Source organism: Cottoperca gobio, chromosome 8, assembly GCF_900634415.1.
Source record: "Cottoperca gobio chromosome 8, fCotGob3.1, whole genome shotgun sequence".
Taxonomy (NCBI): Eukaryota; Metazoa; Chordata; class Actinopteri; order Perciformes; family Bovichtidae; genus Cottoperca; species Cottoperca gobio.
In genome coordinates, this window is record NC_041362.1 from 12,892,616 (window position 1) to 12,919,212 (window position 26,597).

Genomic DNA, 26,597 nt, shown 5'->3' on the forward strand with positions numbered 1-26,597 from the left:
TGATTCCTGACGCAACCCTTTTGTGTAAGAACACATTGTTGTCAGTATTTAAATGATTGATCATTAAACTTACAGCTGACTTATGGGACATCAGGACGGGACTTAATGTGCAATAAGTGCAATATCATGGAAATACTCATGAGCATTCTCTGTTAACTTACCTGAACCTCACATTTGATATTGTGTTTACATATGTACAGTATATGCAGCCCACCTAGACTAATCCTTACTGTTAACCTGTTTTTGCATTGATATATATTTTGTATTTGCACCTTATTGGCACTCTTTGTATATTTTCTCTCTTTCCTACTTCGTATTGCAACTGCTGCACAGCAATTTCAATTTTATGTTATCTTCATCTTGTCTTATCTTAAACATCTTTCCTTATCAGCATGATACATAGAATGTCCTTCTCAGTGGAAGGAGGTTTTTGTCACATGAAGTATCACTGTGGTAGTTGCTATATAATGCACTGTAATATGACTCCATACAAAAACTCCACCCTGCACACGGGCTGTCACGAAGCACAAATGCAGTTACTTTAACTGGTGTTTTTCATAATAGTTTAAGTGATGTTAAGATCTAATCATGTGAAAGGAATCGACAGTTCAAAAGTTATATTGTAGCATAAAACAAGATCAATTGACTCGGACAGATTCATATTTCATACCCAGTATATTCTTTCAGGCATATCATGCAACGTTTTGGTGACCTAACACAAAGTGGCTGTCATCTTTAGTTTAACGCTGTATGTGTCTCGGTATAGAAGTTGATTTAAAAGTTATACTATATAAAAACCTCAACATCAAATTCACTGTAATCACAAATCACTCTTTTTATGTTAGTTTCTCAGTATGTAGAGTACACGATCGTTATTGTAATACAAAGCATTACACATTAAGTCAAGCTTTTATGAAGGGTTATCATTCCCCCCCCCCCCCCCCCCAAGGTAAAACTGAAAAACATATATAATTCCACAGAGACCTAAATGCAATTTAGCCATCCACTATTCTATTGCCTATCACCTTTCTTCAGTGTCTAATAAATGTGGGAAATTGCCTGGTTTTGTGAGTATCTTCTATTTTCTTGAGGTTTTTGTATTACCATATATCACTGTGACCCCACCCCCCCAGACACACAGTGGAACATCCTTATACAAATTCCCTTGCCTATTATAGTGCAGAGTCAATATGTTGTACTCTTTGTACTCATCAGGAGTGTTAACTATATTTTAGCACCTTTTTTACATTAAAAACTATCATGAAACATTTTACCAGTTGAAACCTATTTCTTTTTTAGAATCATAGATTTACTTTGTGAATATTTACATGATTCTCTATGTGTTAAAGGAACTGTGTCACTTTTAAACTCATGATTCCTGACGCAACCCTTTTGTGTAAGAACACATTGTTGTCAGTATTTAAATGATTGATCATTAAACTTACAGCTGACTTATGGGACATCAGGACGGGACTTAATGTGCAATAAGTGCAATATCATGGAAATACTCATGAGCATTCTCTGTTAACTTACCTGAACCTCACATTTGATATTGTGTTTACATATGTACAGTATATGCAGCCCACCTAGACTAATCCTTACTGTTAACCTGTTTTTGCATTGATATATATTTTGTATTTGCACCTTATTGGCACTCTTTGTATATTTTCTCTCTTTCCTACTTCGTATTGCAACTGCTGCACAGCAATTTCAATTTTATGTTATCTTCATCTTGTCTTATCTTAAACATCTTTCCTTATCAGCATGATACATAGAATGTCCTTCTCAGTGGAAGGAGGTTTTTGTCACATGAAGTATCACTGTGGTAGTTGCTATATAATGCACTGTAATATGACTCCATACAAAAACTCCACCCTGCACACGGGCTGTCACGAAGCACAAATGCAGTTACTTTAACTGGTGTTTTTCATAATAGTTTAAGTGATGTTAAGATCTAATCATGTGAAAGGAATCGACAGTTCAAAAGTTATATTGTAGCATAAAACAAGATCAATTGACTCGGACAGATTCATATTTCATACCCAGTATATTCTTTCAGGCATATCATGCAACGTTTTGGTGATCTAACACAAAGTGGCTGTCATCTTTAGTTTAACGCTGTATGTGTCTCGGTATAGAAGTTGATTTAAAATTTATACTATATAAAAACCTCAACATCAAATTCACTGTAATCACAAATCACTCTTTTTATGTTAGTTTCTCAGTATGTAGAGTACACGATCATTATTGTAATACAAAGCATTACACATTAAGTCAAGCTTTTATGAAGGGTTATCATCCCCCCCCCCCCCCAAGGTAAAACTGAAAAACATATATAATTCCACAGAGACCTAAATGCAATTTAGCCATCCACTATTCTATTGCCTATCACCTTTCTTCAGTGTCTAATAAATGTGGGAAATTGCCTGGTTTTGTGAGTATCTTCTATTTTCTTGAGGTTTTTGTATTACCATATATCACTGTGACCCCACCCCCCCAGACACACAGTGGAACATCCTTATACAAATTCCCTTGCCTATTATAGTGCAGAGTCAATATGTTGTACTCTTTGTACTCATCAGGAAGTGTTAACTATATTTTAGCACCTTTTTTACATTAAAAACTATCATGAAACTATCATGAAACATTTTACCAGTTGAAACCTATTTCTTTTTTAGAATCATAGATTTACTTTGTGAATATTTACATGATTCTCTATGTGTTAAAGGAACTGTGTCACTTTTAAACTCATGATTCCTGACGCAACCCTTTTGTGTAAGAACACATTGTTGTCAGTATTTAAATGATTGATCATTAAACTTACAGCTGACTTATGGGACATCAGGACGGGACTTAATGTGCAATAAGTGCAATATCATGGAAATACTCATGAGCATTCTCTGTTAACTTACCTGAACCTCACATTTGATATTGTGTTTACATATGTACAGTATATGCAGCCCACCTAGACTAATCCTTACTGTTAACCTGTTTTTGCATTGATATATATTTTGTATTTGCACCTTATTGGCACTCTTTGTATATTTTCTCTCTTTCCTACTTCGTATTGCAACTGCTGCACAGCAATTTCAATTTTATGTTATCTTCATCTTGTCTTATCTTAAACATCTTTCCTTATCAGCATGATACATAGAATGTCCTTCTCAGTGGAAGGAGGTTTTTGTCACATGAAGTATCACTGTGGTAGTTGCTATATAATGCACTGTAATATGACTCCATACAAAAACTCCACCCTGCACACGGGCTGTCACGAAGCACAAATGCAGTTACTTTAACTGGTGTTTTTCATAATAGTTTAAGTGATGTTAAGATCTAATCATGTGAAAGGAATCGACAGTTCAAAAGTTATATTGTAGCATAAAACAAGATCAATTGACTCGGACAGATTCATATTTCATACCCAGTATATTCTTTCAGGCATATCATGCAACGTTTTGGTGACCTAACACAAAGTGGCTGTCATCTTTAGTTTAACGCTGTATGTGTCTCGGTATAGAAGTTGATTTAAAAGTTATACTATATAAAAACCTCAACATCAAATTCACTGTAATCACAAATCACTCTTTTTATGTTAGTTTCTCAGTATGTAGAGTACACGATCATTATTGTAATACAAAGCATTACACATTAAGTCAAGCTTTTATGAAGGGTTATCATTCCCCCCCCCCCCCCCCCCCCCCCCCAAGGTAAAACTGAAAAACATATATAATTCCACAGAGACCTAAAAGCAATTTAGCCATCCACTATTCTATTGCCTATCACCTTTCTTCAGTGTCTAATAAATGTGGGAAATTGCCTGGTTTTGTGAGTATCTTCTATTTTCTTGAGGTTTTTGTATTACCATATATCACTGTGACCCCACCCCAGACACACAGTGGAACATCCTTATACAAATTCCCTTGCCTATTATAGTGCAGAGTCAATATGTTGTACTCTTTGTACTCATCAGAAGTGTTAACTATATTTTAGCACCTTTTTTACATTAAAAACTATCATGAAACTATCATGAAACATTTTACCAGTTGAAACCTATTTCTTTTTTAGAATCATATATTTACTTTGTGAATATTTACATGATTCTCTATGTGTTAAAGGAACTGTGTCACTTTTAAACTCATGATTCCTGACGCAACCCTTTTGTGTAAGAACACATTGTTGTCAGTATTTAAATGATTGATCATTAAACTTACAGCTGACTTATGGGACATCAGGACGGGACTTAATGTGCAATAAGTGCAATATCATGGAAATACTCATGAACATTCTCTGTTAACTTACCTGAACCTCACATTTGATATTGTGTTTACATATGTACAGTATATGCAGCCCATCTAGACTAATCCTTACTGTTAACCTGTTTTTGCATTGATATATATTTTGTATTTGCACCTTATTGGCACTCTTTGTATATTTTCTCTCTTTCCTACTTCGTATTGCAACTGCTGCACAGCAATTTCAATTTTATGTTATCTTCATCTTGTCTTATCTTAAACATCTTTCCTTATCAGCATGATACATAGAATGTCCTTCTCAGTGGAAGGAGGTTTTTGTCACATGAAGTATCACTGTGGTAGCTGCTATATAATGCACTGTAATATGACTCCATACAAAAACTCCACCCTGCACACGGGCTGTCACGAAGCACAAATGCAGTTACTTTAACTGGTGTTTTTCATAATAGTTTAAGTGATGTTAAGATCTAATCATGTGAAAGGAATCGACAGTTCAAAAGTTATATTGTAGCATAAAACAAGATGAATTGACTCGGACAGATTCATATTTCATACCCAGTATATTCTTTCAGGCATATCATGCAACGTTTTGGTGACCTAACACAAAGTGGCTGTCATCTTTAGTTTAACGCTGTATGTGTCTCGGTATAGAAGTTGATTTAAAATGACGGGTTAAAAAATCGGTAGCAATAGCTATTTATTTTTGATTTATAAATATTAATTTGATCCTTATGTAAAACATACTTGTGGACTACACCTGTCCACCGTAGAGGGAATGATGACCGGAGACGAAATAGTGTACCAAACAGACTTTTAATTGACACGTTTTAGCGATGGTCACAGATAGGTGCTTCGGCTGCTCCGTCGCTCTCCGGCTCTCGTGCACTGTGGTCCTGTGTCACCGCTGGGCTATGGCTTCAAACGACCTCGCTGCTGGGACCCAGCCTACTGCAAGAGAACAGAACCAGGCCATCACCATGCATTTATTATGTGACTGATTACCTGATTCCGTTCAGCTGTCTGGCCTCCAGCTGGGACACTCCTGTCTCTCCCCAGCAGCCGGCGCCCTAACCACACCCTACTGCCACAATACTATATAAAAACCTCAACATCAAATTCACTGTAATCACAAATCACTCTTTTTATGTTAGTTTCTCAGTATGTAGAGTACACGATCATTATTGTAATACAAAGCATTACACATTAAGTCAAGCTTTTATGAAGGGTTATCATTCCCCCCCCCCCAAGGTAAAACTGAAAAACATATATAATTCCACAGAGACCTAAATGCAATTTAGCCATCCACTATTCTATTGCCTATCACCTTTCTTCATAAATGTGGGAAATTGCCTGGTTTTGTGAATATCTTCTATTTTCTTGAGGTTTTTGTATTACCATATATCACTGTGACCCCCCCGTACACACAGTGGAACATCCTTATACAAATTCCCTTGCCTATTATAGTGCAGAGTTAGTATGTTGTACTCTTTGTACTCATCAGGAGTGTTAACTATATTTTAGCACCTTTTTTACATTAAAAACTGTCATGAAAAAATCATGAAACATTTTACCAGTTGAAAACATTTCTTTTTTAGAATCATATATTTACTTTGTGAATATTTACATGATCCCTTGTGTGCTAGGGAACATTGTCACACTTTTAAGCTCATGATCCTGGACAAATGATATCCACCTAATTTGATTGAGATACAAAACTATTGTAGCATAAAATAAGATCAATAGGCTCCGACAGGTTGAGTACATACTTCATACCCAGTTTATTTTTCAGACATATCCAAAAGTGAAAGGTTGGTCATCTTCAGTTTGACACTGCATGTGTCCCTGTATAGAAGTACATTTAAAAATATAGGTAGCAATAGTAGTCCTTAATTTGTGACCATTAGCTCACATTTAATACATACTTTAAATCACATAACATTACATCCATTTAACTGTAAGTAGTCACAAATCTATACAGTACAACTATAAAATCATGAAAGAACGTTCCACTTTTGCTCCATTTTATTTTTAATTTTACCCTTAAATCCTTAGTCGACTAACACTCATACGATTTTGTCGACTAATCGACTTAAAGGGGGCAGCCCTAGTCACCCTCTGACTTATTTTCTGTATCAGTAACATGAACAGCATTTCTTTCTCAGTGGAAAGACGTTTTTGTCACATGACGTTTCACTGTGGTTGTTGTTCAGCACTGCGATATAACGCCACACAAAAACTCCACCCAGCACACACTAATGCTGTTACTTTAACTGAAGTGTTTTTCACTTCAGTTATGTTAAGTAATGATCTTTTTAAAAAATATTAATTTATTTGGTCATGTTGTACACACTCTTAAAAAAGGGCTTCACAATTATAATAATGATAAGCATAAATATTGTTGTTGATTTCCACGGTGCAGTAAAATCATGGACGAATGGCATTCAGCTCATTTGAATGAGGAACAAAACTACCGTATTATAAAACAAGAGCAGTCAGCTCTGACAGGATGATACGTATTTCATACCCAGTTAGGTGAAACTAGCACAAAGGGGCTGTCGTCTGTAGTCTAACACTGTATGTGTCTTAGTATTGTGTCTGCATTTCAAATTATGGGTTAAGTCGAGCTTTTCTGAGGTGTTTCTTGTTTTCTCCGGGTCAAACCTAAAACAAAATAGAATTCTACATGCTTTTAATTTACACTCCCACTAATGCATTGATTATACCTTTGTTCAGATTCTAGTGATTTGGGGAAATTCTTCTCTTTTTCTTGAGGCCGTGACTTTGTGCTCCAGTTCAGGAGCAGGTTTTTGTATTATGTTATATCCGTGGTTCCCACATACACAGTACCACATGCTCATACAAAAACGGTTGCCTAATATAGTGCATCGTTATATTATATAGGTTTTTTTTAAGGACCACTGTTAAGCCCATGTTTCCTAACCTTATCCTAACCCCTTATATTTTTTATATATTACCCCAATATTTAATATTTATTTATTGTATCTCTGCTTTTCATGAGAAAGTTTTGTTGACACATATCTCACCTACTTGTTTTCCGTGTCAGCAACAGATTTAGTCACACGATGTATCACTGTGGTTGCCATACTGCACTGTGGTGTAACCCCATACAAAAACTCCACCCAGCACACAAAGCCTTTTACCTTAAGAGAAGTTTTTATTTTATTTTAGTAATATTAAGGTCAAATCATGCGAAGGAATCAACTGTACAAGTGTTGATGTTTTTCATGGTTTGTTTTATAAAGTCATTTTGTATACATTCCTAAAAAGAGTAAGAATAAAACAAATGCATATAAATACTGTTAATTATATACATGTTATAGTAAATCTGCAAAAATAGACAAATGACACCATATGAATAAGAAACAAAACTAGAACCTACCGTGGCATGAAAGGAAAACAGATATGATATGTTTTCATACTCTTTTTCAGGCATATCATTCATAGATTTGGTGGTACAAGTTGTAGTACTGCATCATTGATATAAAAACACTACCCAGTCATTTATCAAGTCTTCAAGGTACTGCATATCTGGAATGTTAGTTTACTTGGACTCACTGTATTACGAGTGCACCTTTCATTGAAGGTATACAGACCTTTGCCTCTCTTCAGAGGATTTTGTCACTGTGTAAATCACTGTGGCCACCCCCATATCTGCACAGTGAAACACCGCGATGCAAAAACCTGTGCCACAGAGTAGCTGTCATACCCTTCTCTGCAGTACACGATACAACAGCTCATTCATAACAGTTTTTGTGGAATTGTACTTGTTTTCTGTTTTTATGAATTTACATCGTTCAATGGCATGACTAATTAGTTGGATTCTAAATATGCAGCATATGCCAATGATGAAAGTCTTTCAATAACTTTATTATCATGGTGAATATTTGTGGGCCTCTTTGCAGTGTGAGCAAATACATAATACTGTATTTATAAGGTTTGCGTATGTGCTAAAACATAAGCTACTATCATTTTGTATGGAATGGCAGCCAACTTTTTACTGTATATTGATTTTTACATTACATTAACTAGCCTTTCACTGACAACTAAAATGACAAAGGAAATATTAATTGAGTTTTTAGGGCTTTTACATAATCATAGATGAAACGTTTTGTATTATTTAATTTGACCAGAGACTTTTATGTGTAAAGACTGTTAAAAGTGTTTTCAATAAACTAAAATGAACAGTTTGAAAAGATGGGGAAATAATTTATTAAAGTAAATTTCGGTATATCAATCGCACATACATACAGTACATGCAGGGGACAGCATATTGAAACACTTCTCAATATAATGAAATGCAGCACCACAATTACTGCTTCATAAATGACCAATGAGCTAAATCAGCAGTGACACAGGATCAACATTTCAACATAGTATTGCAGTTGTATTGAATTTAATTAGATTTGTATGACTGTGACGTTTTATACACCGACTCAGTTTGGTTAAGAACAGAATTCTCAGCATATTAATTCAGTGACTTTTCTTATAACACATTTATTACTGTGCTATTTCCATACTTGAAAGGAACACATTTAATGATCCCAATATATCCTTAGGCAGAACTCTGATATTCTCATTCTGATTTGCTTACTTCAGGATTAACAGGAGAGATACTATTTATTAACCTCCTCCCTTGATTCAGCCAAATTACTATTAAGCTTGATATAAGTTAATCATATGTTGCCCACATTTCCACTATTTCCTTTTTAAAAATGAATTATTTGTACGTATTCACTTGATCTATCATAGCCACTCCAATCAGCCATACTGCGTACAAGCCTGGTGTACATTTTAGTGCTAAACATTTCACATGTTTTAGAATTGATTTCCTACCTTCAGTGGTTCTTTACACTTAAACCTACAACTTGCTTAACAGGTAATCCATCTGAGTGAATATTGTGTTGCTTTTTCTTTTTTGTTGAAGTCACATTCTTGTCAAGTCTTAATGTACAACACACAGTTATGGAAGTTAACATACGTGTGTCAAGTCTGCACACTTATTTTTCCAGTGTACTTATGTCTGGTAGCCTGAAAGGTTAAAAATGTATGAACAATTTAAAAGAGATTTAAAAATGTAAAGAATACACACCTTTACTTAACAGTTATAGCTAAACTGAGAGATGTGCCATGTAATGTGATCGCTAAGATTGCACATAGGACGAATTAGCAGGTTCCACGAGTTGTATTCACAGAGAGGTATGTACTCAGTAAATCTTCGAGAGGAATAAAGTAACTTGACTCAATGTTATAAGGCAATTTTGTATTTACTTAATTTAAACTTAAATACTGACTACATTTAGAACACGTGTGCCAAAATCTTCTGAGTATTAAGTACAAGTTGCAAAATGTACTCCAAAATACAACATAGGATGTAATGATGTATTACATAGATGCATGATTATAAATTGTCTATACAGGTTCATCAATCGGCTAAACTAAAAGGAAAGGTAATACATTGAAATCAAACAAATGGCAATATAAAAAAAAAAGAAGCTATATTTCCGCTTAATATCTAACTGTATCAAGTTGTGTATTTCCTCCCAGGGTCACCATACCTGCCACCAGCAGGTCAACGTTTCACCAGTCAGTGAAAACGATCAACATCTACCAGTACGCGCTTTCAGTCTAAAGTTTCAGTTTTTTAAGTGGATGTGGAAGCACCTGTTGTGGTAAAGATTGTTTCCTCTGTGTTACATAAGTATTAGGCTAACCAGTAAGGATGTAGATAACCATAAGTCATAAACCGTACACACATGTTCCTCTTTTGATAGTATCTCTAACAAAGTCAAACGGTATTTGAGTTTAAAACTGTGTGTTAGTATAGAACATGTAAAGTTAGGAGATAGAAGTTAATGTGATAATTAAATACATATTGCATCCTTAATTTGTGACCTTTAGTACACATTGAAAACATAATTACGTGTTAATGGACAAACATCTATCTCTTTGTTTGATTGTCACATTTTTTCAGGGTAAAACTGAACAAAATACAATTCAGCATAAATGTAATTTATCCTTCTTCTGTGTCTAATAATTGTGGGACATGGCCTTGTGATGTGAATATCTTCTCCTTTTCTTGAGGCACGGTGACTTTTTGCCTCAGTTCAGTTCAAGAAAGGGGTTTGTATTGCCATGTATCACTGTGGTATTATTCTACTTCTGAGTAACCCATCAAAGTAGTATGTGGCTTTGCACAGTGCCTCATACTCCTACAAAAACATTTGCCTTATATGGTGGATGGGCAGTATTTTATTCTCTTTTTAATACGCAACATGTGCCAATAATGAAAGTCTTTCGATAACTTTATTATGGAAATGTCCATAAATGTTTTGGAATGTATACGCGTGTTTGCATTTCAGCAACAGTATCATTTTGATTCATCTTCTCATCCTGAATAAAAGATAAACTCCACCCTTAATCTTGCATGGAAGAAATGCATTGTTCCAATGACCCCTACGGGCTGAAAGGTTCAAGGCTTTTGCACTTGTGATGTGGGGTCAAACAACAATGTGCTCCACTTTACAGAGCGGGGCAAGTAGAAGCCTGCAGATGGCAGCAAAGCACTATTTTTGCATTTGTATAGTTCATCAAAAACTCACTTTTTGAGTGCTTGTGCACACACATTTGGGTATCTGGACTGCCTATCGAACCACTAACTGTGAAATATGATCAGTTTTTGGGGGGCTGCCTCGATCAGAAAACATAGCATTCAACAAGCTATTCAGAATTGGCTCCCATCTGAGTATCTCAACACACGGCTTGAGAACTACCTTGGTGCACCATGTTTTTCTTGCAAGCCAATTAGAGCAGACTTTGCTTTTCGGAAACGGGGAGTGTCGTGTAGTGAAGTGGTTAGTCTGCGAGACTGCATCTGGACCCTTCTCAATTTGCATGATGTCACCTTGTTTTACTAATGACTATGAGAAAGAACAATCTTTGTTTCCACTCCCCATTTCTAAAATAAAACGCTACCACAGTGGTCATAAGGCCTTGTTGTCACACATGAAGTTTTCACTGGATCTCTCAGATACTGTTTGACGTTTGGCTGCTAGTAAAGGAGCAGAAGCATTCCATAAAAAAATACAGTATGTGTATTCATGTTTGTATATTATCAGCACATAGATAAAGATATCACATGTCCTTTCCATGACTGCATCCAGACCAAGTGATGGATCACTTAATCCTTACAAAGCCTTTGCCACTAGATGGCAGCCATTGTTCACTTTTCTGACTTCTATTACCAGTTGGCATGTACACCAACATGTCCCTCTAGCGCAGGGGTCGGGAACCTATGGCTCGCGAGCCATATATGGCTCTTTTGATAACGCAATATGTCTCGCAGACAATTTTGAGCTGACATTTAACATGATTAACAGGTAATAAATAATTATATTGTGTCATTTTAAAGTAAAACATTTAGCAGCGGATTTGTTTTTAGTTCTCCCCTCTCCTTTCCTCCGCTCCGTCTCTGGCTGTAGGTTAAGGTGTGTTCACACGTGTGTGCGTAGGGGGCGGAGCCCCGCCCGTCGCGAAACCGAGCAGAGGAGAAACTGCACAAAGCAAGCAGTAGACTGGGGGTGTCAAACTCAATCACAGAGGGCCAACATTAAAAACTGGGACTACGTCGAGGGCCAAACACGGTCCACATTTATTGAACAGGATACACATATTGGATAAAGTGCAAAAAGATACGGAACATATTTAAGTCAACTGCAAACGATTGTTGAGCAGTTCAATTGAAATATCTGAGCTGCAAAGTCGGCAAATGGTCTCAGTTGATCAGCAGAATGCTGTCGGGAACACAGCGGTGGAGATATTTGTCAGTGTTTGGAAACACGCAGTGACCAAAGTTTCCTTCTGCATCAGAGTCTCCCACAGGCAGCTTGGCTTATAAAGCTCTCACTGCATCAAACATGTCCGTGATCACACGGCCCTGAAGCTGCAGGTTTAACAGTGAGATGCTTCGTTATGTCGCACAAACAGGCCAGCTCACATCGTCCCAGAGATCTGTGGTGTGTTTCCCTTTGCTTTCCAAAAACTTTCATTCCATTCACATATTTAGTTACTTCCTCGAATGTATTTTCCCGTGGTTGTGCCATGCATTGATTTACCAAAACCGGCGGGCCAGTTATGACAGACATATGATATTTTCTCGCGGGCCGGTTATAATTGCCTTGAGTTTGACACTCGTGCAGTAAACAGTGAAACGTGCACATAAATGAGATAAATAACGTAAGCGTTTAGTTTATTTAATAAAAGAGCACGTGTTCAATGAAACACTGATACTGCTATTAGTACTCGGAGAAGTGTTATTCTTAAAAAATGCACGCATAAAGTTGCATTCAAATCTATTAAATATATGGCTCTCAAGGAAATACATAAAAAAATATTTGGCTTTTATGGCTCTCCCAGCCAAAAAGGTTCCCGACCCCTGCTCTAGCGTACCAAGCTGACATCATAAAACATTTCATGTCAAGTGAAATTGTTCAGCTGGTAGCTTGATAGTACTCTCAAGAAGGGCATGTTTTTGTAGTGATTCTGAAGGACAAAGTTTAATGAATATTTTTTCTGAATTAGTCAACCAGATGATATTATTTTATAAAAAGCTGACATATAAACTAATAAATAACAAAGAATGAATAACTAGTTTAGAAGAAGGTCATCTTTCAGACCCTAGTAGTTCAAGCTGTGCAAAGCTCCTTTAACATGTACATTAAAATGACCCTTGCATAATGTTATATTTTTATTATGTATGAATCTTTACAAAGGCACAAATGATAATATATCAGATCAACTTTCAAAATCTCTGGTTAAAATGGCTGATTTGAGCAGCAAAAAAGGGTCAAATATATAATGAATATCTTTAGTGAACTAATAATTATAATAAAGATAATACAATAAATGTGCTTAAACTGGGCGTTTTTGCAACGTGTAGTTCCTCTACATGTTTCATGTTACAGCCATACAGAGCATTTCTTCATTCAGTTTGGTAAAGTGCACCCACAATTTTGAAAGTTTAGTCCTGTATTTACTAACCGCCTGACAGCAACAAAAAAAACGTAGGGGAAAAAATATAAAGTGAAAAATGTTCAAATACTAACAGCAGCATCAACAGATCTCCATACTTTGGTTATCGGCACTCCTCCCTAATCTGCTGAGGATGCTATAAATTCGTCTGGTAAGGATGTTGAGGAGATTTAACATCAGGAATTGTTTTTTAACTGCCATCTACATGTTCTTGGTAGTCGAGCCGTTGCACTGAGAGACTGAGAGACACACTCCTCAGACGAAACTAAAAGGAACTAGTTACTCCTCATTCTAAAAGAGCTCAAAGGCTTCCAGCTCTTTTTGCTGTGTGCTGCCGTGATGTTCAAAACACCAAGAACAACACTAATATGAAACTTTCCAATCTCTAAATCAACCATGAACTCACAACTCTGCTCCATACAGCAGAACAACCAACATAATACAGAAATATACTTGTACTGCATCTGAATCTTTCTGAACTTGGCATGTCCTGTATTTACTATTATATTGTTTCAGGAGCTTATAACATTCTGTGTATTTGATATCTGTTCATTTGCAGATGTGTGTCTGCTGTGCGCATGTTAAGACACTTCACGCTTGGTTTATTCTGATATGCAAATATATGCAATGACAGATGGCTCTCTTGTTTCGAGGAAGGTTATTTGTAGCTCTGACGGTTTCCACAAAGTTTCACAACTACAGGTGTGCTCCCAGAGGTGCAGAACGAGGGAGGAAGTGACTCTCTAAAGATGATATGTTTAGAAACTCCTGGAAATTGAAAAACCTTCAGAGCTTAACTGATAACAGAGATTTCCGGTATGCTGACTTGATGTGGTGTTATTTTAGATGAGCCTAGATGAACCCTGTGTTGTGACTCACACACTATCACTTATACTGTCTTTAATTTAATTATGTAGCTGTCCAAATCTTAAATCCATATCTATTGAATTAAAGATTAAAGCAAATATGATTAACTAAATGACCAAACATGAAAATGTAAAAATGTATAGTCAAACTACCAAATGCAGAACCACATACAGAATATATCTATTTCTACTATAGTGCAATGTGTTATTTACGTGTTAATGAAAAGTTAAACATTAACCAATGCAGGAAAATGTACTCATAGAAATGATTTAAGAATTGCAATTTTATTTTTATTTTTCCACAGGTTACAGAGCAATCCATTGGTTAATCATTATAAATGATGACCATTTAATTGAGCAAATATACAGTGTATTTCAGATTATGTACATGTTTTTAAAACAAGATAAAAAAAAGACGATAAAAACAAATGAAGACCTGTCATCGTTGATGTGCTTCCATCTCACCCTTTATGCTCTCTTCATCTGGAACAAAAAAAAACAGTTTAAAGAATGTTCACCCAGCTAAAATATAATAAAGAGTAAAATATCTCTGCGTCTTCAATACAGTAGACAGTTGTGGCCAGCAGATTTGCTGCAGGTTTTATAATTGTTGCTATAACTATTATATACAATTGTAGTGCATTATTGGTTAATTCTAATAATATTTTTTAACAACTTGCATAAAAAGGGTCTTCCTCATACACTGACGCGGACATGATAACTACCTAAGATGTGTTACTTGCTGGTGGCATCTGTAATGAGTTTAATTCCATAAATTGTTAATATATTAGTATATGGGCCATTTTCAAACACACACGTTATGCTGCTGCTAAATATTGATCAGTCAAACCTGTAATATCACTTTAAAAACAAACCTTTAACATGAGGTTTGATTGACAGGAAGAGCAATTCACCAGCCAGAAATAATGATTCAGTGCCAATTAGCTGATCAGATATTGCTGATAATCAATTATGTATTTGATTTTTCTTCATCTTTTGTCTCTTTTGTCTAATGTTGTTAGGCTAAATTGATCATTTACAAGTGTCTCCCTTTTGAGAAATGTCTCTTGGCAGTTCAGTCTTTTCTTCTCTTGCACATTCTTGTCTGTGATGATGGGAAGTAGCACCCACGGAGTAGTTCCCTTAATGTGCAACATTTTTATTATTTATTATATTTTATAGCTCGTAATGCACTTGTTCAAACTGTATTTTCATAATCCTGCATTATATCATATACCGTCTTTATTCCTTATTACAACTGAAATGCAGAGAAAACCTGCATGTTTACCTTGACCAGGCTGAATATCATGTTAAAGAGGAGAGAGGATATGAAGAGGAATATGAAGGAGGAGGTTGTGGACCAAAGGCTGCTGTACTCATCCTCCTCAATGGCATCATCTGTGCAGTTTAGAGCAAAACTCACTTTTGACTCTGGAGTAAAATCTAAGAAGAGGAAGGTATAGGTGTTTTTTATTAAAGATAACATAGACTCCTTTTTGTCTCTTATCTCGTATAAACTGGAATCATAATAATATGTGCAATGCTTCGTTGTTAATCCAGTTGAACAGTGGAGCGGTGCAGTATATTATAACGTATCACTGAAAACTACGCGTACAAAGTTAGTTTTAAAAATTAATTCATGGAACAAAAGTGTCTCCATGCAACATTTATTTGAAACAGTCAGCACACTTCACAAGCTGTTGGACAATGTGACAAAGACAGATTGAAACAAAATATGACGACAAACAAAAGTTATTGTTACAATCACAAAGACAGGTTCCCATGACAGAGAGTACATAGAGACAGAGACAGAACAACACATTAGCACAAGATGCCACATCTAAAGTTGAATCGACTATTTCTCACATTCAGTCGAGTTACTCTTGGCCTTAGACACTTCTCTGGTTTTCATAGGCTTTCTGTTACCAGCAGGCCAGGCGTGGCAGGAGAACATTTTGTACTGGTTCCACTTTTCCTTGGTGGTGGTGTAAATACTTGTAACTGAGTAGCCATGTTGGGTCTTCTGCGGCGGGAAGTTAATGCCATCAGTGTAGGTGCTGCCTTTTTGTCCTTTTTGTTCTAACCAGGCGATGTAGTAATCCTGCAGCAGACGACTGGAGACCAGACACACCAGAGTGACCTCAGCTGAGTTAGCTTTGCCGATGTCCTCCTCTGGGAGGATGTGGACTGTTACTTTTGGCTCGCTCCCATCTGAAAGAGACACTAGGTTTACCCAGGAGGTTCATATTTAAGCTTTACTTTTGCTGTATGTACATCACGACATGTTTGTGTGTGTAAGTCCCCATCACTCAGTAACAAACCTCCTTTTTGGACAATCAGATCTTGAATAACTGATGTATTATTGTCTCTAGTGGCAGAACAGCGCACTTTGTTGACTGTCTGCCACTTATGGAGACTCACTGCCATCGTGCTGATGCCGGACTGATCAGTTTCAGTAATGTTGTCGTTCACAATTTGTCCATCGATTTCCCAAGTGATATGAAAATCACTCACAGTGCCCTGTCCTCTAACGATACACTTCAACTTTGCCTGGTTGTTGTTGAACATTTCTTTGGGACTTGGTTGGTTCAGTATCATTGTGATAGGAGCTATATAAACGAGAGCAACAGAGAAAACCAATAAGTACAACAGTAAAAACTCTTATGTTTGAGCATACTGTATACTATTATGTCAGTAACAGCTTACTCTGAGTTACAGAACAACAGTGTTATGTAATGACTGTAGTAGCACTTTACCTTTAGAGGCCTTCTTTGTATATGATGTTTCTTGGTGCACCACCTCACATGTGTAAACAGCTTCACTGTCCCAGTCTTTGTTCTCTACCTTCAGCACACTGACAGCTGAATAGACGTCTCCAATCAGTTTGGGGGCCCAATTAATGCCATTCACATAGTTTGCATTCTTTTTCCATTTGACCGACAATTGATTTGGAAGAAAATCCTGAATGGTACACACCAGGGCCTGAGCGTCTCCTCCTGGCACTGCTAGCAAAGTCAGCTTTGGAGGAAGTAAGACCTCTAAGCACGTGGAGAAGAAAAGCAGAAATAGAGATACACGTTTTTTACCAGTCTGTAATTATTCATCTTAGAATTTTGAATGTAAAATTCCAGAGAGACGACGATAAACATGAGAAACAGAAAATGGTACCAAACATTTTAACATTACAAATGAGATTAACAACATGATGCACGTGGACTCATAGACATAAGAGAGCCATGATTGTAAGTTAAAAATCACGTACCTTTTTCCAATTTCACGCTTGTTTGGCCTCCAGAGTGAGTCACAGAACAATTAAAAGACCTCCTTGAATCCCAGTCAGATTTTGATACTTGGAGCAAACTGACTCCTGAATATTTGTTGTTTTTCTCAGTTGGAGGATATTGTACAGAAGTCAGGGTGGAACCACTGGCATCAGTCCACTGGAAAGTAAGACTCTTTGGGTAGAAGTCGTTTGCAAGACAACCAACAGTGACTGTACTTGCAGACCCAGGTTTGCACTGAAGCAAAGGGAACAGAGTCGGTGATGCAACTGTGTCTGTGAAAGAAACGTGTAAATACCAACACAGATTAAACGAAGAACGCAGATGATCAGTTTAAAATCATATAAATACAAACTCAAATAAATGATCACGGGTTGAATTGGTTGAATCTTTCAACCTCAGAATTAGTATATGGAGAGTAAGTGTTTTATGTTAAATAAATAAATAAGACAATATGAAATAAATAATCATACTAATAACAATATGATATAATCACGGAATGGTTAATTAATTTAAGTTTAAAACTCAGCTCATTGTTATAAAATAATATTAATTATTGCAACTTATTTTTACAATGTCCTGATTATTAATTTAATACTGAACACTTTGCTTATCAAATAAAAAATGCTTCATAACCATGTAAAGACTAACTACAAAAATAGCATCATTGTACATATTAAAACACAGCCCGGTTTATCTTAAGAAGCTTTAAACAAATATGTTTATATTAAATAAAAGTATAGATTAAATAATATTGTTAACATAATGGATATCATCAATACTTTTAGCACACTAGCAACTATGACTGTTGCCAGTTTGCACAATAAAGATGAAGGCAATTTATTTGATAAGTAATCGAGCTGAGCTTTTAATAATACTTCCAACATTTAAAATAGAAACCACTGCACTGTTTTGTGGAATTATGTGCTAATTTTGTTTAACAGTTAATCTAAATAACTGAAAAAGTTGTCGAGAAGAATGACAAAATAAATGACTTCTCTAAAACAGACAATTAAACCTACAGTGCAAATGCATGCGGTCTCTTTAAAAGTCAGTCGTCCCTGTGGTATTTCAAAATGAACTATATATTATCTACTACATACAATATGTACGTAAAAGTGTTATGTGTTCAGTGTTCAGTTGTTCAGTTGTTCATACTGTCTCAGTGTATTTAAACACACAAATATAATATACAATCCTTTGTTCAGATTGTGTGCAGTAACTTCTTATTAAACAAATTCAGGTTCAGTATGGTGTATACTTAATATCCAATGTGCATTAAATAATGTGAATAAAAAGATACACGTGTTCATCAGACGCAATTACAATCCAGCTGAATACATTTTAAATCGGCTCAAACCACCACCTGCATTAAGTGTTAATGCGAAAGAAGAACTTTTAAAATGCTTTTTATGGCTGCGTTAAAAAAATCTGCCTGCTCTGTTTTTTAGTTTGTCCAACATTTATATCGATAAACCTAAAATAGGAGCATGAGTGAACCTTCTCTACCACAAATAATTACAATAAAATAATCTAAATAAACCTACTTAAAATATAATGTTTAAATGTGACTTACTTGTAGTTACCGTGACTTTAGTTCCATGACCCCAGTAGTCAAAATAGTCACAGTGCTTCATCTCCACTCACTGCTTAAACAAAAACCTGACGTACCAGAGAAGTACGTTAAAACCGTTAAAAGTGAATTAAATACTATATAAGTCCTGGAGAGTATTATACTCTGATGTCATCCTGTGACCATGTGTTTTGTGGGGATTCTTAAACATTTCTTAAAGTTCAGATTTACTGGAAGATAGCATTTACATCCGTGCACAAGCTGTGACTTTAAACTACTAATTAACTTATTTTTAACTACTAATCCTCTTAGTTAAATGATAAACACAGTAGTTACCTCATATTCCAACAGAAATATTCTGTCCTGTCCTTTTTGTTTGTCATCCTAAGAAGAGAGTGTAAGATTATTGCTCTTAGGTTTTTGTATGGATCTATATCTCAGTGCCCACCGAGCCATCACTGTGATAAACCCTAATACAAAAACCAAACACTGTTTCCTGCCCTGGAGGAAAGGGGACCCTGTCAGCAGTGGGTAAGAATAAAACAAAACTCATATTCTAATAGACAAAACTATATTACAGGTTGTAAATTGCCTAATATGCATTTTACATTATATGTATGTTTTAATCAGTGTATTATTGTTTTTAATTCAATTTTGTTTTTTAATTTAATTGTCATTAATATACCATGACATGATTTATGTACAGAATATATTTAAATCTACATATTTAAAGCTACGATAATTAAAAAAAATTACTTTACTACGTTTTGTAAGATATTTAAGAAGTATAAGAAGCTTTTAAACTCACAGCTTGGACTAAACACATTCAAATGAAAATAAACATTAGATAATATAATTAATGACAATTTCTTTGAAATGTTGTTGTAAAATTGAAGAAAAATGTAAACGTCAAAGCAGTGGTGAATGTTTACATTTTGATTAAAATTTTGTTTAAAATAGTTTTTTTGGCAAGCCATCAGTAGATATAAAGGTATAACGTTTTTTGATGTTATTGTTCTTACAGATAAAGTGCAGCTCAGCCTCATAACAACAAATGGTCAACCTTATGGTGTGTAAACTCCACTTTTTGCTTCCCTAAGGACAACTTGTCACAGAAGCACAGTGTGGGAAAATGCACAAAATAGTCTGGAAAAAATAAATATTATAATAATAACTTGCACTTTCTATCAGTGACTGTCACAGTGACACCTGCGGTGGTCGGTGTACAGCCACGTGGCTTCCTGTATCATTGTGGCTTTCGAGTACAATAATAAACAGTAGAGTCTTCACTCATCTGCAGATACACCTGGTCCACATTGTTGTGTCTGGAAATAACGGATAATGGACGTGGAATAAACTTTAGTGCCTCCACTCGGAGCAGATAAGTAGACAACTCACTCCAGTCGTTTTCCTTCAGCTTGTCTGATCCCGCTGATATAAGCGTCACTATCTGATGTTCTTGCATATGTACAGGTCAGTTTGTGGGATTCTCCAGGGAGCTTTACCACTGGTTCAGACTCGGTCAGAATTTGACTAACATAAACCTTGTCAAAGAAAAAGAAGTGTACAGGAGTATGTATTCACCAGAGATCAATGAGCATCAGAAACATTATACATGGAGCTAAAGTCATAGTGAAAATGTGTTTTATGTCTGGTCAGTAGTTTGGTCTCTCAGTTTGCAGTGAGATAAATAAAGATGGAAAAGAATAAGATGTGTATTGGCTTCTCTTTACAGTGTCACAAAATAAAGAATGGTGAAATTACAAGCGGCCGAAATGGGTTTTCTCAGACGGGTGGCTGGCGTCTCCCTTAGAGATAGGGTGAGAAGCTCAGCCATCCGTGAGAGACTCGGAGTAGAGCCGCTGCTCCTTTACGTTGAAAGCAGCCAGTTGAGGTGGTTCGGGCATCTAGTAAGGATGCAACCTGGGCGCCTCCCTAGGGAGGTGTTCCAGGCACGTCCAGCTGAGAGGAGATCCCGGGGAAGACCCAGGACTCGGAGAGATTATATCTCCTCACTGGCCTGGAAACGCCTCGGGATCCCCCAGTCGGAGCTGGAGGATGTGGCCCGGAGAAGGGAAGATTGGGGTTCCTTACTGGAGCTGCTGCCCCCGCGACCCGCGATGTTTTTTCTTCCTTCAAAGAAAGTTTGTTTGTAGTTTCTACAAGTGTCAGGCGTGGTCCCAGAGGTGCAGAGAGAGGGGGGGAAGTGGCTTTTTAAAGATGATATATTAAGAAACACCATGAAATCTGAAAGAATGTCGCTTAACTGCTAACAGAAGTTAACGGTACGTTGTGTTATTGTATTTAGATGTTTGGTGGTCTGTGTTGTGACTCAAATGGCAACACAATCTTCAGAAGCTTTTCTGTGTAACACAAGCACACAGTCATTTTGAAATTGGCTAACTGATGTGTTTGTCCAAATTGTAATGGTACGGTCAAGACACAAGGAGGGTGGGACTCAATAGCACGACTCAGAGACAGAACAATGTTACTGAAACGTGGCAGTAGAGTAGGTACACGTGCATGCAGTCAAACATACAAAACATGCAGGGAGAATCCAGGGGCAGAATCGGGTCACAGAAACAGGCTCGGCACACAGGTAGATCTTCAGCGTAGCAGCACAGCAGACAAGGATCATGCAGAGACGGAATCAGGTCACGGAAGCCGGGGAATCAAACACATGGGGAACAGGAAGACGGGACTAATGCTGGAACTTCTGACATAAATGTACAAAGACGAAGTGGCAACGAGAGACAAACAAAACACAGACTATATACACCAGGAAGTGGGAGGGAACAACGAGACACAGGTGGAGACACTAACGAACAGATTGGGAACACCTGGGGACAGGAAGTAGAAGCAACTGAAACGAGAGAGAGAACAGACAAGTAACACAAATAACACAAAACATCTAATGAACAGGACGAGACCTAATACAAATGTATCTAACATCAAAAGAGAAGTATATACAGTCAACAAAAGGATTATACTTCAGAAATCATACTTTCCATTCTGTAGAAAAACACTACTCTAATGACTTCTGATCTGAATGTTTAAAAGATTTTTCTTAGTTCTGTCACAAATTACATGAGAGCTGTTAATTGCGTGATTATAAGGAAAGAAGAGTTTGCATGGATCTACCTCTACAGGTTTAAAAAGAGAACATGGAAAAGATGCTTTCGTGCCGTGGCCGGAGGAATCATGTTTTCGTGTTGTCCGCTCGTCCCATTCTCATGAACGCGATCTCAGGAATGCCTTGAGGGAATTTCTTCATATTTGGTGCAAACGTCCACTTGGATTAAAAGATGAACTGATTAGAATTTAGTAGTCAAAGTTCAAAGTCACTGTGACCTGCGGCCATAACAAAGAAGTTGTGCGCTAATTATGACAATTTCTTAAAAGGATGAATTGATGAAATTTTGGACAGACATGGATGTAAAGTGCAACTTGATTGGTTGGCAGAGGCAAACAACCGCAAAGCGATAATTCTAGTCTAAAAGAGCAGCGGGAAATGTAAATATAACAAATACGTGGCAATTATTTGCATTGAAAAACACAGTAGACAGTAAGTTTATTGAACCAAGAAACATTCTAGCATACTGTGGTTGAAAGTTGGAATTAAATCCTTATACAAAATACCCGTGAAGTCTATAATACTGAAATGAAGATTCTTGAGAAATAAACTTGTCTTTGGAGTATTTTTATTCTTTGCAGAGAAAGTTCAATAATCATACAGAGTGCAAGCAGTATCGTCAGCAAACTTAAAGATGATGTTTGAAATGTGCTTGGCAGTGCAGTCGTAGGTGAACAGGGAGAACAGGAGGGGGCTGAGCACACAGCCTTGTGGTGCACCCGTGTTCAGTGTCAGCGAGGTGTGACTGCCGATTCTCCCCACCTGGGGCCTGCCCATCAGGAATTTGAATATCCAGCTGCAGGTGGAGGCCTCTAATCCAAGATCAGAGAGTTTAGTGACGAGTTTAGAGGGAATGATAGTGTTAAAATCGGAGCTGTAGTCGATGAAAAGCATTCTCACATATGTATTCCCTCTGTCCAGGTGGGAGAGTGCAGTGTGTGTCGACAAGGAGATGGCATCATCTGTGGCCCTGTTTCATCTGTACGCAAACTGAAGGGGTCCAAGTTGTCAGGAAGAGAGGAGCAGATGTGGGTTTTGACTAGTCGCTTGAAGCACTTCATGATGACTGATGTCAGTGCGACAGGGCGATAGTCATTTAGGCAGGAGGCTGCTGATTTCTTGGGAACAATGGTGGATGACTTGAAGGGGATGGGTACCACGGACTGACTCAGGGAGAGGTTGAAGATGTTGGTGAACCACCTCTGCTAGTTAATGTTTGTCTGGTGTTTAGAATATCTATAAGTATTAACACCACAACCACATTTATTCTAATAATACTCAAATGATCATCTTAGTTCAGACGTTTGACACATTAACATACAACATGTATTCAAAGTGTTAAATCATAATTCATCTTGGGATCAAGTGTTTCTCATTAGTCTCTTTGATCATAATGTGCAGACCATGACAACATTCACTATAATATAAATAATCTACAGTTTTATTCTGATCACCAATATCTACTAGCATTTCTGAAACTTACTTTATCATCGTTTCACCACGTTATACCATCAACCAATGTTTTGATATCATTTGGATTGTGCACATTTCATCCAGCCAAGCCTGCTGTCAGATCAAATGTTGTTCAGCTTGTTTCTCTTTTCAAACTGATTTCATGTCATTTATGGTTTGTACTTTTGAATATGACGGGTAATATAAGATACAATCATGCTTTGATATTAGTAGGAACTATCTGTTGTTGTGGCAGATTTTATTAGTATGTGTTTTATTATGGGGTGTAATAAGAGTGTGTTCTGTAATAGGTTTTATTAGTACATAATTGTAGTAGGATTTACTAAGTATATGGTTTGTATTTTAAATATATATAAATGTGTAATATTCAATTATAATCAATATAAGTGTGAGAATACAGCCTCTGTAAACATCTGGGAGAAGGTCTGAATAATAGCATTAGGGAGGATGAGAATGAAGAGTGAGTCTCCCAATTCAAGCTCATAAAGAAAGTAGATTTATGAGACCCTTAGTATATTGAGGATGAGATAAGAAGCCCAGGCGCCTGCTAAAAAGACAGGACTAACTTCAACTAGAGAAAAGACCCAGAGACACACTGTTTAAAGGACAGGACAGGCACATTCCAGGTGATGAGTCAAAGGGCGTAGGCCAGAATATATCAGGTTGATTTACCAGCAAGAGTCCTGGACTCGGGACACACTATGCAACCTTTTAGCCTCAACTTTGGTTTTGTATGTGAAATTAGGTATAAGAGGGGGGCTGAATCAGTCCAGGGGTCAGTGCATCTCCAGGGATGTTCTCAGAGTTGATTTGTGTACTTGTACATGAAATTAAACTCTGTTGTATCTGACTTTAAACTTCTCCAGTGATGTTCTTTTCTCTGACAGAGACCTTCTTTTTTCCTGACTAAGTATTACGTTAAAAAGACTGAGTTAGACTAGATTTGCAACAGTTTAAATAAGTTAAAGAAAATATTAGTGGAAGGGATCCAGTCCTCCTCAATGGCCCGGAGGACAGAAATAATCCATGATACTGTGTATTACTGTGAAATACATAGAAATCTAATGTAGATTCATTAAAGTGCTTTTAGAGTCACTGTTCGAGCAGAGGTGTCTCTGCTGAAGCTGAACTTGTTCTTCAGAGCATTATTTTGACGAAGGCCGCTTGTTCCCCACTGATGGGAAATCCAGTCCATTGGTTTTCTTTCACACTGTCTGATCCAACCTGTTGCATAGCTGTCATCAGTCAAAGAATAACCAGAGATCCGACAGGTGATGGACAAAGACTGTCCAGGCTGCACAACCATTGAGTCTGTCTGGATGAGATCAAGACTGTTCACACCTGTGGAAACACAAATCAACATTATCTCCATCATTCATCTGACTACTCAGTGTTTCTAAAGGGTATATTAGTGTGAATCCACTGAAAGCTCCTCACAGGATCCAGCAGCCAGCAGCAGCAGAGCTACAGAGAACATGTTGGATGTTGAATCTGAACTGATGTGAGCTCTTCTGTCCTCTCACTGACACACACACTCTTCACTGCTTTATGAGGCAACACACAAGGAAGCCAATTTACATACTGATTGATGGTAAATCAGCTGACAGGTTTATTTAAATCATTTAAAATCAAGATGAAAAGTTCAGTTGTGGTTCTTTATTCACACAAAGAGAAGGTGTAACTTGAATCTCTGACAAACACACTTTATATTGTAAATGAAAACAAACTGTTCTGTAGTTTGACTCATGAACACCACTGATTCAGTTACTAATGCCTTTACGATTCAGATGTATTTCTTCTTACCTAAAAATGACTTTTTGAGGGTTCGTTTCTACTCTACATATATCACTGGCTTTTAAAAACCAGGATGTTTGCTGAGTGTATTCCATCCCTTCAAAGGGTGAAAGGTTATACATACATATAATTATATATCAGTGATTGTTACAGTAAACAGGGAAACAGTCCTTCCATTAAAAACTCTGAAGTTACAGTGAGCTGATGTTGGAGTCATTAGTGGTCTGAGGGCTCCTCCTCTGGTGGCTTCATGTTACAAGTGTTCAGGCACTGAGGGGTTTTTGTTCAGCTCTACTGATGGTGTGTGTCACTGTGTGTCTCTGGCACAGTAATACACAGCAGAGTCTTCAGGCTGCACATTCTGTCCGTTTAGAGTCACTGTCTTGCTGGAAGAGTCCAAGTCGATACTGAACTTGTTCTTCAGTGAATCTTTGTAGTATGCAGTGTATCCAACACGGTTGCTTCCAATCCACTCCAGTCCTTTCCCTGCAGGCTGTCTGATCCAAGCTGTGTGGTGGCTGCTCAGAGCATAAGAGACCTGACAGCTGATGGTCAGACGTTGACCTGGCTGCACAGTCACAGAGGCCGGCTGTGTCAACTGTTCACACTTCACACCTGTTTAAAAAATAAAGGAAAGAAAATGTTTTGTCACAAACGGTCAAGTTATACAGTAAAAGAAAAGCTTTTGAAGAATGCAGAGAGACTCACATCCAGCTGCCAACAGCAGCAGCAGAGCTACAGAGAACATGTTGAAAGTGATGTGCTGTGAACTCCACTGACAGCCTGGTGTGATGTTTTTATAGCTGAGGAACAAGGAAGGTCACTGACTTTGCATAGAATCAAACATGAAGCATCAATGTGGGTCTAACGGGAGCAAATGGAAGATTGTGCTCATTTGACATTTTAATTCTATTACACACCTAATTGTAATGTTTAGAAAATGTCTCTACATTTACAGAAATTAAAGAACTTCAAACTTTGTTTTCAATATTTTAACTATTAATGCCTTAAAGTATTGAAGTGACATATTAATGAATTACTGCATTTATTCATTCATTTATTGGCGTGTTACTGTATTAATTACTGCAGCCAGTATCATGTGGGATGAAAATGTAAGTAATAATAAGATACTTTTAATGGTTTCAGTGTTTGAAGACATATTTATAAAACTTATAT

General features: G+C 36.9%; 1 protein-coding gene and 2 gene segments (V, D, J or C); all 3 read right to left on the reverse strand.

The window, feature by feature from the left end:
• LOC115012101 (Ig mu chain C region membrane-bound form-like) overlaps positions 1-25,796 on the reverse strand; it is a 37,828-nt gene extending 12,032 nt beyond the window's left edge. The window contains 2 exon segments of the C gene segment in view: positions 3,876-3,890; positions 25,738-25,796. Of these exon segments, the coding sequence occupies positions 3,876-3,890; positions 25,738-25,781 (59 nt within the window).
• The window catches only part of LOC115012113 (immunoglobulin heavy variable 3-21-like), a 43,304-nt gene that overhangs the window by 8,165 nt on the left and 8,542 nt on the right, over positions 1-26,597 (reverse strand). The window contains 1 exon segment of the V gene segment in view: positions 3,877-3,888. Coding sequence covers positions 3,877-3,888 — 12 coding nt within the window.
• On the reverse strand, positions 14,432-19,103 carry LOC115012106 (Ig mu chain C region membrane-bound form). Its single transcript, XM_075074131.1, has 7 exons — positions 19,025-19,103; positions 17,430-17,723; positions 16,924-17,205; positions 16,489-16,776; positions 16,034-16,378; positions 15,456-15,610; positions 14,432-14,650 (listed from the first exon to the last, which is right to left on the reverse strand). The coding sequence occupies exons 1-7, from the start codon at positions 19,083-19,085 to the stop codon at positions 14,636-14,638; spliced, it is 1,440 nt and encodes a 479-aa protein (XP_074930232.1). The 5' UTR covers positions 19,086-19,103; the 3' UTR covers positions 14,432-14,635.